Raw genomic sequence first — 12656 nt, forward strand, 5'->3', positions numbered from 1 at the left:
CTTACTAGTAAAAGGCTGTGTCTTTGAAACTTCTATAACTACTAGTGTTCCTTTGTCACGTACATCTTTTCTTGGAATAAATTCAACTACAAAGACCGTTCTTTTGATAAAGAATTATAGCAAAGTATTATTTTCTCTTTAAAGCACCTCTTCCTTATCATTATGTGTAATGTTCCATAGCGAAATTATGCATGACTTCTAAAGAGAACTTCAAAAGGAAACACTTGTATGGATGAAATGATTGGCTTAAATATGACCATACATTTCTTTTAAATGCTATAGGACAAGATCAAAGCATAGAATACTGTATAAAGCTAACGTATCATTATACCTCGAATAATGTATGCTAATGATCAAGTATATTAAAAACTCTGTACCTGTTTCTTTAGAAACAACTGCTCACTGGAAATGGAATAGTTTCAAATATGGATAAAGTTCAAGTTGTCTGAAAGTTATCATACATTTTGATATTATTAATCATTGATTTAAATACAATGAATATTAAAAATTATACTTTTATAATTCAATTTGTTCTCAAAATTGTCGGATTTTATCCAATAAATATGCTGAGATATTTTACATGTGTTAGTTGTATTGTACTTATGATTGTAACACAGATAATAACGATTTATAACAGCTGGGACGATTTAGATTTCGTTTTGGAAATAAGGTTTGAAGTGATGAAAAATTAAGTGATTAAAGTTTAATACAAATTGTAAATTTTCATTGTTTGCAGTTCAAGTATGCTTACAATGACACTTGCTGTACTAAAGTCAGGAGTTTGGATGTTTAATAGAAAAGATTTGGAGTGTTTTATAAATTTTATGTTAACAGGTTATTGGAAAATAGTTAATGCTGATGTTTTCGTGTACTTAGAAGAATATGCAATGTAAATAATAATAATTATAATAACTTTGCTAAAAATAAATTTTAATACTAATCAAAATACATAATTTCAGATATGCTAAAAACGTCTCAAGGGGCTATTTCATTTCCATGTGTAATGCACTACTGTTTTATAGCAGTTTACCTATCATTGAAATACTCATCAGTAAGAGTCAAGTTTCAAATAATAATTCCACTATAAAGAAGTTTCCATTTACTGGAACATCCCCTGCAGCTTTTCATAAATTCCCTTTCTATGAGGTACTCCACATTTCTTTCTTTTTACAAATATGATTTAATCAGTACTTTCTATTACATAGATGATGTATATATTCCAAATGTTAGCAACAAATATTTGTAGCTTGATCATGCTTGCAACTGATGGTATAATAGCCATTGCTTTGCTCCATACATGTGGCCACTTTGCAGTACTTAAACAAAAATTAAAAAACCTTGATTCATGTATTTATTGTGTATGTATTGTATTATTTATATGCAGTTCCAACATAAATTTAATGGAATTATTATTTAATCAACTTCGTATCTTGTAGATAACGAATTCAGAAAAGAACTCAACCAACATAAAAACAGATTTGTATGACATAAAAATTCAATTAATGCATACAATTCAACATCATCAAATCATTCTTTGGTAATTTTGATAAGTTTAAATAAATTTTACTGTTTTTTTTTAATTTAATAAAATTTAGGTTCTGTGATAACATGGAAAAAAATTTTCATCTAATGCTGTTTTTGCAAAGCATGACTAGCAGTATCTTAATTTGTTTTGTTGGATTTCAGGTTTCTACAGTAAGCACCATTTAAAATTTTTTTTAACTTGTAGTTAAAAAGTGTGCTATTTGATACGTATGTTTAATTACAGGCATTATCGGAAATCTCTAAATTATTTAAATCCTTTGCTCATTTACTAGTGGCACTTTTCCAGTTATTACTTTTCTGTTTTCCTGGAGATATTTTAATACGGCAGGTAAATACGATAAAAAATTATGTGAACAATTTGTATTGAATATATTTTATTGTAAACTGATTTATATTATGGTAGAGTTGTGATATAAGTACAGCTGTATTTTCTATCAAATGGTACAAATTGCCAAGTTTGATAAAAGATGAAGTCTACATGATCATATTACGTTCTCAAAAGCCGTGTTCTATTACTGCTGGAAAACTATATGTGATGCACTTAGAAAATTTTGCCGCTGTAAGTTGTATTATATACTTGGTTAAAAAAATAACATTTTTACTATTACAATCTTATTTTTCATCATAAATTATTCATTATTATACATATAATTATCACGAATAATAATTATTTCATGATCATTTGCAGATACTCAGTACTGCATTTTCGTACTTTATGATGCTTCAAAGCTTCAATGTAGAAGCTTAAAATGCACAAGTGGATTTAAAACTGAAATTTACAATTGATAATGATATATGAGGCATTGTACGAAATACAACATTTGCTACATGTATCCGCCCCATCCGAAATACATTTGACAAAGATTATCTACATTGGTTGCTTCTAAAATAAGATGATTAGTTTGTCCTTCAACACTAAGATTTAAAGCAATATTTTCTAATTTTTTGCCGTGAGATCGAATTAAGCCTTTAAGCCGTTGTTCTATATTCTTAATATGTTCTACAGCCTGAAATTTTTAATATTACATATTATATTATACACGTACTAATTATCTAACTGCATAATGTTGTGTATATTACAGCTTACTTTTTCGTTTGTTTTTTCACCACCTTCACCAGCTTGGTTCTTATTCCAGCTCACTAGCGGATCATATACAAATGGAGTAAGCACACTCAATAGCGTACTACTTTGTTGTCGAAGAACTCTCATAGTTATTTCGCAAGCACGTCTGAATGGTCCTTCAATTTTCAATGGCCCCATAGCATCTACCATATTATGCGTTAAACGAAATGGCACACGCTCCGCCCACTCAAACAATTCTCCCTGATAATTAAAATCATAAGATCGAGCAAAATTAATTTAATTTATTTGTATTCAATAAATAATCCCTTGCATACCCTATTAAATAAACAATTAAAATCCACATGGACACAGTCTCCACATTTCGAGTCAAATAATATATTCTCTCCATGGCGATCTCCAAGTCCGAGAATGTACCCCACCATGGACATTACTGCTGTAGTTCTAATGTAAGCAGTACGCGCTTCATACCTATTTTATTTTTACATGCTTGTACAATATATTAAAATTTAACCAGAAATTTGTATCCGATTTATAGTATTGCTGATGAAAATTACCATCCATATGGATCAGGGAATGTAAGACGAAACCAATCTCCGAGTACTGAGGGATGTCGGGGCAAAAGTTGCTCTAGGAACACTTTCCTTTTCTTTTCTAGTGGGTCTTTCAATGCTAAGACATAATAAAACAAGTAAGCATTTTCTACTTAATTAGTATTTAATTCCACACAATGTTGTTTCTACTCACTGCATATCATACTCCTAAGTTCTCTATTTGAAATAGCAATACCTCTTTCTTTATATAAGCTTATTATAATAGGTCTAAAACCAACTAAATTTGGCACCCACTCAACCAAACCGCACTCTTCATTCAGTGGTACAACACTCTGGAATATAAATAAGTATTTGGAACAAAACATTTTATCAATATTTTTAATACTTACATATGTTCGAATATATAATCTTCTTTGACGAGATTCTGGATCATTTTGAAGATATTTATTTACAATATCATTAAATTCCATTAACCTAAAATCTCTTCGTAAATCATCTTTAGGCTTACACATAAAAAGATATTCTCTACCATCTGATCCTCTTAAAGTAATACGTCGTGGTCTTTGAAGCGATGGCATAATAGCTACATTGTCTTCTATTCCCGATATGTGAACCCATTTTCTATAAATTCAAAAGAAATTATTTATATTTTTCATAATAAATAAGAAAGTTATTAGAGAATGTTATACCTACAGAGAAAAGGGATTATGATTTTCTAAAGATACACCCTTAGACGGTAAATGAAGTTGTCTGAACTTGGTTGTTGGCATCATAATTGAACTGAATTCCTTATTTGCAAGTAAACGTGGAAGATTTCGGGACAATTGACTTACGGTAGTATTTATAATACCCTGTTATAAAATCATAAACACATAACATTTTATTTATAAAAATAATAAAATATTTTAACTTACATCTGGAATAGCTTTATTAGATAATTCGATTAGTCTCTCCCAGAGTTTATGAAAATCTTTGATAAGTTTTGTCATTTCGACTGTTTTAAGTTTAGGATGATTGAGAATTTCTTGACAGCGTCTTTGGCGCGCAGGGTAAGAAGACTGGAAAAGAACATGTCAAATCTAAACCTATTCAGAAAGAATACAAGAATAAAGAGAATAAAAAAGAATTACATTGATAACTGATGCCATCATCCATAAGCTATGTTGAGGGTAAGCGTGAATTAATTTTACTAATATTGTGCAGAGGGTATTTTGAACTTCCGTAGATGGATGACATATTCTGGATACCAACTGACTGAATGCAGTTAGCCACATAAATATTGGCAGCCTTTCTTGATATACCTCTATATCATAAAAAACATGTATCACTTAGTTTTTTTTTACTTCGAAATTGTATTCCTACTATTGAATATTTACCCATAATTTTTGTCATTCTTAATAATGCATCTTGTCGCAATTTAACTTGTTCTGAATGTGCATAAGAAGTAGGTCTTGTCGATGAACGAGAAGCAAAATCCAACCATATAGTTAACATTCTTGGCATAGATTGATGAATATATTTGCAACCATACTGCAGTGACTTTCCGTAGTAATTCATAGTATGTACTTGTAAATCTCTGAACATATAATATTTATTAAAACGAATATTATAAAAAATATTTTTTTTTCAAACTTACCGTGCTCTTGTATCTTTTTCATCATCGGCCATTCTATCTATAACAGACTCATAATACTGTGCACAGTAAAGTAAACTTTTTTCCCATTCTCTCCAAACCTCAATAGCTTCTTTATAATTTATGATATTGGCATCAGTATCTACATTAACAGTTTCATCGTTGTATTTGGCATACAAAAGTTTTGCCTAGAAGAAGTAAATGTTAATACAGTTCAAAATATTGCATGCTTTTTTAGAAACAAACCTTTGCGCATTGTTTCCTCTCTTCGACGCACTCCTTTGGAGGTAAAGTTTTATAATATGTTGCTGGTTGAAAACAATTAGAAAAGCATCGTTTTAATGTTGTAAAAGCATCTTCTTGACATCCCTTCTGCCAGTACAGTTGGGCTTGTTCTATATAAAGTTGTTGTAATGGACAAGAATCACTAGCTGATAATATGTACATATAAGCTTGTTGATGTAATCCACTTCTACAAGTATAGTCAGAATATAAATTAAAAGGAAAAAGGATTTCCAATATTTATAAACAGAAATGCATACTTGCGAGCAATTTTGGCACTTTTAAGCCAGGTTTTACCAATCTCATGCTTAAGCACATCGTTCTCTTTATTGTCAATTTCTTGTTGCAACTGAACTGCTAAATCTAATGTAGCTCTGCGCATACTTAATACAAATTCTACTCCACGCGAAGCTCTAACAAGTTGACCACGTTTTTCCCATTCTTCGAATATCATTGGTAATTTTTTCACGTCAATTAACATGGTAGAAACTGCTTTGTCAAATTCATTCAATATATGCAACCTATTAATTTTGTAATAAAATTACAAAATAAGGTGATAAACATATTTGTCACTTTTTGATGCATTTCTAACTTACTTCATGATATAGGAATAACTTTGTTGATAAGCCCCAGGACGCGAAGCGTCTTCCAAAAGTGCTACTAGATTTTTTTTCAATGATAGTAAATCTGGTTTAATTCCCTTTTTGAGATCTTCTAGTAGAATATGCTTTATATTTTTTTGGGAAGTATCATCAAGTCTAGTAAAATGGGCTAATCTCCAAAATGGTTCATGTTCAATCATTAATGGTTCCAACTCTGGTCTATAGTACGATTTTTTTTAACGTTTAAATAATTTTAATGAATAAGTATCATCATATTTAACATCTACTTACCTACTCCTTAAAACACCTTCAGTAATATGTTTTGCCGTGAAAGGTTGGTCGAGATCAAGATAACACTGTATCATGCCTTGCAAGTATGTATGTTTCAAAGCCTTTTTCTGAGCCAGTCTTTCATAACACGTAGCTGCATCCTATATATTTTAGAAATACGTTAATCATGTGCATAGGTAATATTAAAGACTTACAAATAAATTTTGCTGCACCTGAAGTTGTCCATTAACTTCATGAGCCAGGACTAACTGTTGAACTGTAGGAGTATGATCTTGGGTAGCCAATATACCGGATATACCATCTGGCTCATCCAATTGTGCATATATTTTCTACATAAAAAAAAGTGCAATTTTAGATCTAATATTATTTTACATAAATCTTAAATTTACTTACAGCAAGTAATCCACCTTCCAATGCTTCTGATAATCCTTTATTGGAGGAAGCCATATGTTGTTCTAAATACATTAATGCTCTATGATATTCCCGAGACTGATAACAACCCTCAGCTACTACCAATGTATTAAGTTTGTCGCAGAATCCTTTAAGTCTTTCGTACTTATGATCACGCCTTAATCGTTGCTCCCAAAGCCATCTTTGCAAATGATCTAGTACCGAAAACACAATCTACCCAAAAATTATAAAATATATTTCTCATTGAATAGGAATACTAAATTGAAATCTGTATACGCACCCGCGCGCAACGTGTACGCCTTGTTTCTTCAGAGATTCTTGTATCATCTGCTTTAACAGTATGCCCATGTCTAAGTGGACGATGACATGATAATTCCGGATCAAGCGTAGGTTTCTTCCTAACATCGATTATTGTCAGTATTTCTTCTCGTATTTTTGTGTGTTCTTCTTCTGTGCCGTTTGTTATTATATATGCTAAGTTAATTAAAAATATAAGTTACTGAATTTTTGTATTATTAAAATAATAGTAGCAAAATTACTTACATACAACATGAGGTAAACAGAATGTCAATATTTTTATATCCCGCTTAAGTGCTAATTTGCACGCACGTAATACATTATTCAGGGTTTCGTCACGAATGTTACTGAACATACTGTAAAGCCAATTATAAGCCCAATTTTCCACAGAAGAACCAAGTTCCGAACTGCACAAATAAAATACACACTTAATACACATGGTGAATGAATTATGTAGTCATTAAATATTTTATATTATTTGAATATTTACCCATAAATAGGATGAGGAAACACTTTATTGTCACTGATGGCTGCTATCTTGTAATGTGATGTTAAAAAAGGAGTAATAATCTGCCTCATAGTTAAAGGAAGATTATTCCACAATTGACTATTTTTGCCTTGTGGTGAAATGTTATATGTTTTTAAGATTTCCTACAATTTGATACATATATCTAAAAGTTTAAATAAGTTTGCAGTATAAAGCTTATAAAACATTATATCACGTACTTGAATAGCAAGTGAAAAACAGTCCATGCTTTGACTACTTTTTTGCATTTGCAATGCCCGCACATGTTCAAAGAGTACGGCACAGGCAAATTCTTCATTCATGTCAGAAATAAACTGACTGTCGACTAAAATATTAAAAATAAAGGAAAAAAATAGTAAATAACTAATTATTAAATAACATACCTCTAGAAAGAATTTTGCGCGGAAGAAGACTTGGTTCAATGGCACCCAATTCTCCTAAACATTCTCCATACAACAAACGAATAGATTCATCTTTATGTTGACACCCAATTAATAATGTGTCTAATAACTAAAAAGGCACTTGTCATCATTAGATATCATTGACATAATTATTACTGTAGAAAATAAACGTACGTCAACGATCAGTGGATGAATATTTGTTCCACCACTTCTTAGGATCATTTCATTTAGCTCACTACGATGTTCTGCTAGGAATTTTTGTAAATATGTCAATGCTCTGGCTCTTACTTCATCTGTGTCATGAACAATTCGTTTCAGCCATAACTTCAAATTTGCTTCAAAACCTTCAGGGCTAAAATTGACGTATATCTTAGACAACGTATATTATAAATATATAAAAAATATATTTTCTCATTTACCTAGCTTGCAAAATGTGTGCTTTAATTATGTTTGAAATTTCGGGAGGAATTTCCATATCATCAACGAAGAATAATTCTGCAATATGATCAGAATTTTCTTCTTTGCATTGAATGATTAAAAATTTCAATATATTAATTACGGTTTCTGGATACGTTTTTAATAGTGATAATAATGATACGCATATAGTTGGTAATAATGGCCCAAGCTCTCTAACATTAATACTGAAATATTTTTTAAAAGATTATAGTTGTACGATGTTAAACTCTTCATGTACTTTCATTTTTCATTTACATACTTATGAATAAATGCACTCCATGCATCACATACAAGCGGACCAAATCCTGGTCTTTTGAATCCGAGGGACGTTCTTAGTGTAGCTAGGATTTTATATCTTAAAGGTGTCAAATATTGTGCGCCCATATATCGCATTAGTGCAGCTAATGAAGCAAGTGCAGATTGCTGTGTATGTTCATCTGACTTAGGCCCAAGTTTTATATCAAAATTTACTAATATACCGTGCAAACGTAGATTCAAATAAGATTCCTATAAATATTGTAAATATAATATCCTTATTTTACGGAGCTAAGATATAAACTTACGATTCCTTTATGTGTAATGAAATTTTTTTCTGAGCTATTATCATATTCTGATATAATCTTCAGCAATCCAACTATTTTTTCCGGAGATTCATGAAAATTTAACATGAGTTCTTCAAATATGCCCTACAATCACATTCGTAAAAAGTACTGACTTAATAGCAAAACAATATAAATTGTAGTTTTATCGGTATTACCATAAATGATTCCTTTGTTAATACAGACAAATTTGTTTGGGTGATCTTTGACACTAATTTCAAACATTCTGCAGCAGTTGCAAGTGGCATGTGTAAAAATGCGTAACTGCAAATGTACTAATTAAAAACATTTAAATTGTAATAAAATAATGACAATATTAAAATTAATTAAAATTGTATCAACGTACAGGGAAATATTCCTTTAACATTTGTTTTTCATCCATGCTAATTAATTCAGCTATATCATGCAAAAGAACTTTTGCATTTGGCACGTCAGTGATAAAGGAAAGCAAAAAGCATATCGCATAATGGCCATCTTTACGTAATAATTGACGTGATCCTTCGTATCCGATACATTTTGCGACCCGATGTATCGATGTTGCCATATTGTAGGAATATTGTACAAAATTATAAACTGCACACTGTATTATTAGCTGTAATTAAAAGAGAACGTTATAGTTACAGAAACTCTTTTTGTCTTCAACAAAGATTCACATACCTTAAGGAAACTCTTTTTATATCGAACATATAGAACTTTTGGTGAAACGTTTAAGAATTTAGCAATGTCATGATATGCGGTAGTAGCAAATGCCACTGCTGCAGAAGACGATGTTGAATATAATATAGAAATCAAAAATATATTCAAAATTCGTCTCTCAATTATATGTAATGGAATACTGAAAATAAAAAATGTTATTCATATGTATGCTGTGTAAATCATACTTTTGAATGCTTATCTTACCATGCACAATTTTTTGCCGTTATAAGTAATGTTTCGTGTAAAGTATGATTTGAACTTCGTAAAGCCTTCATGAGCGCAGCTGCTATAGTATTAATAAGTGATTCAACATATTTATTCAAAGAATCAAGTACATCGTTTTTAACAGATGTCATAGATACTGTTGTACTATTCATTTTATTGGTTAATACTCCTTTTATCGCTGCAGCAATATTAAACCGAATTGTAGAACTTTCATCTTCCATATATGGAAACCACATTTTTGCCACTTCAATATTATTAAATGATGGAATGTGATTTGAAAAGTGAAGAATATTTTCAGAAACACGCAAACGTACTGAAACAAAGTTTGAAGATAATAAACTAAAACACTGTTTAAAAAATCGATCGTGTTCTTCTGAAACATGGTAAATATTAGTATCCACTCTGCTTTCAGAGCTGTTATTGCAACATCTGCAATGCACTGTCCACTTTGTATCATTCGTGTCTCTGTTAAAAAAAAAATATTTTATCAAATATTCCACTAATTGAATAAGAAAAGTAAGTACCCAAAAAGTTACCTTATAAAAGTGGCATGTCCAGATAAATAGCAACTCATATCACCCAATACAATTACAAGTATTTCATGAATCTTCTGCTCTTTAGAACATAATGCAGGTTGTAGAATATATTTTGAAATTTCTTCTAACTCTGATTTCTTATTCTTCAAAAGCAAGATACTATTCCTAAAAATTTATTTGTATTTTAATATGAACATATTTATTGCCTATACATAAATAGTTGAACAAAGAATATTTACAGTACTGCTCCTACTGATAACTCTGTTTCGCGATTATTTATGCAGGTATTCAATATTTTTAATTGGTCTATTCCAGTACCATATTCACACAAAGCTTCAAGACACTTCAACATTGTAGCAATATCAAGAGATTTGGCTGCTTCTTTTACGTAATTATTTACTATGTTTTCAGAAATTTCAATATGTTCAATAAAGGGTAATGCTAATATTTTTTCAATTAAATCTTTGTTTGATTCATTATGTGCCATGAGATGAACTAAATTTTCAAAAATAACATTTCTTTGCTGATAATGTTCAGGACTTAAACTGTCCAAGAGTATCTTCAAAATTTCTTCCAACTCATTTATATATAAATCTGTAGGTAATTGTAGGTCTTTTAGCCATGATTGTAAAGTACGTGAGGCTTTCAAAATATGTTTAGATGTTTCAAACTTTTTCATTTGTGTTGAACATACTAACTCTTTTCTTAATATATTCCATGATTTACAGATATCACCGACTGAACTATTTTTATTATCAGCATATTTAATATCAATGAGAACAGCTTGAACAAAAATGTTAATAAAATCCTGTAAATTTTCACAATATAAATATACCAAGTATATTTATCATGAAGTTCTAGATGAGTACTTAATAAACTGTTACAAACCGGAAAATGTTCAAAATAAGAAATAAGTTTTTGTACTTCAGAAAAAGTACATATTCCTGGTTCCATTATAAAATATTTTCGAATTTTATTGCACGCAGATTTTTTCAATACTTCCAGGGCATTAAGTTTAGGAGCAAAACCTAAAAATCAATTTTTAAATCATACTATATCATAGAGAAATAGCACAGTAACATTTATATATCCTTAACTTACATATTAATTCATGAACTGTTAAATCAATGATTTGAAAATAAACTTCTATACTATTTACAAATGTAGGTAAAAACTCAATAAACTCAACCAGTGTCCATAAAAACTGGCATAATTGATCCAGTGATATTTCATTCAAGTTTAACCATATAGGAATTCCTTTAATAATTTCAATAGTGTAAAGAATAAAGCTTTCAGATTCCTTAAAATTAAAAAATTATTATTATAAACTCTTTAATTTTTCCTTGAGCTATGTTTACCTGTCTATCCACTAAAGAATATTTCATCAGTTTAACACATGTATCTAGTGCAGTAAATTTTACATGTGGAACAGATATCATAATTACTTGCAATAATGTTTGAGAGAGTATTTTATGATTCCAATTAAAAATCCCTGCTTTTTCTATGATCTAAAACAATAAATGCAGTGTGTATTGTAATAACATGAAATATGTTAATAACATTTAAACACAAATATATTACTTTTAATACAGATACTTGAACTACTGGTATATTAGAACACTTAAGTGTAACAGGAAATGCTTGTAGATCTAAATTCTCTATGATGTTCCTTTGTGCATTAAACTTGACCAGAATAATTTCATCTTCATCTCCATTTGTCTTATAGAACTCAGATATTTCTGAAATTTATAATGTCATTAGTACTTGCAAACATAATGTGTGTATTACTTGTATGTACCTTGAAGAATATTCATATATTCAATACTAATTGTTTCAAACATTGTGATATGATGTCTAGATAATATACGAAGCATGCAAGCTTGTATTTCTATACTGTTATTTAAAATATTATCGCTTAAAGGATCTCCAACTATATAAAACATTGTGCCAAATAGCCAAGTGGTAAATGCTGTAAATTCAAAACAACTTGAAATTAATGTTATATAGTCCATTCACGTTATAATTTTATTTACCTGCATATTGACATTGTAATGTTTCATTTTGTATGCCATTACTAAAAGGTGGAACTAAAACTGTAGTTAAAGTAGCTGATCCTTTAAGTATTGACTCCAAAAGGGAGCAAAGCATTTGCTTGGCTGTAGCATTCTTTAAATCAGAGAAGATTGCAATTACAGGACTGTTAATGAATTTCCATACTGTGTCTGCTACTGTTATACCACTGTAAAAATTAATGTTAGTATATTATTTTAAATATAACCATCAAAGATCAGAATGCATTCTGTTGAAAGTTCACCTGTTACTATTTTGTAGAATAATTGAGCTATCATTTACTTCCATATTACATTTATAATTTCAATACATGATTCAATATGTGACAATTATTTAAGTATTTTTTAAATACTAGATTAACAATGTCCCATCATACAGTACTAAATAAGTGCACTCATACGTACTTTCTTATTTACTACCATTTATTACAAATGTACTTCCCGCGACTAGA

At 29.9% G+C, this 12656-nt stretch overlaps 2 protein-coding genes across 3 annotated transcripts; one reads left to right on the forward strand and one right to left on the reverse strand.

The window, feature by feature from the left end:
• Positions 1-258: 258 nt before the first annotated feature.
• LOC105662377 (odorant receptor 13a-like) lies at positions 259-2412 on the forward strand. Its single transcript, XM_076534875.1, has 9 exons — positions 259-670; positions 737-889; positions 960-1146; positions 1206-1358; positions 1437-1537; positions 1596-1695; positions 1769-1873; positions 1949-2104; positions 2234-2412. Exons 1-9 carry the CDS (start codon positions 495-497, stop codon positions 2291-2293), a joined length of 1191 nt encoding a protein of 396 aa, XP_076390990.1. The 5' UTR covers positions 259-494; the 3' UTR covers positions 2294-2412.
• LOC100879036 (serine/threonine-protein kinase ATR) lies at positions 1903-12588 on the reverse strand. 2 transcript variants are annotated; one of them, XM_003702888.3, is made up of 39 exons: positions 12450-12588; positions 12169-12374; positions 11934-12104; positions 11717-11874; positions 11494-11643; positions 11237-11435; positions 11024-11163; positions 10375-10943; positions 10136-10300; positions 9579-10064; positions 9336-9513; positions 9025-9270; positions 8837-8953; positions 8643-8765; positions 8339-8586; positions 8043-8264; positions 7798-7975; positions 7606-7732; positions 7423-7547; positions 7187-7347; positions 6943-7103; positions 6680-6873; positions 6382-6612; positions 6201-6317; positions 5989-6128; positions 5692-5916; positions 5356-5616; positions 5060-5285; positions 4817-5001; positions 4557-4756; positions 4311-4483; positions 4095-4238; positions 3874-4031; positions 3570-3801; positions 3374-3512; positions 3184-3298; positions 2944-3097; positions 2633-2869; positions 1903-2552 (listed from the first exon to the last, which is right to left on the reverse strand). In XM_003702888.3, the coding sequence occupies exons 1-39, from the start codon at positions 12491-12493 to the stop codon at positions 2370-2372; spliced, it is 7488 nt and encodes a 2495-aa protein (XP_003702936.2). In that variant the 5' UTR covers positions 12494-12588; the 3' UTR covers positions 1903-2369. The 2 variants fall into 2 exon arrangements, with proteins under 2 accessions (XP_003702936.2, XP_076390928.1); XM_076534813.1 differs by lacking the exons at positions 11237-11435; positions 11717-11874; positions 11934-12104; positions 12169-12374; positions 12450-12588 and having other exon boundaries at positions 11494-11512.
• Between the last annotated feature and the right edge of the window lie 68 nt (positions 12589-12656).

Source organism: Megachile rotundata, chromosome 8 (assembly GCF_050947335.1).
Source record: "Megachile rotundata isolate GNS110a chromosome 8, iyMegRotu1, whole genome shotgun sequence".
NCBI classification, from domain to species: Eukaryota; Metazoa; Arthropoda; class Insecta; order Hymenoptera; family Megachilidae; genus Megachile; species Megachile rotundata.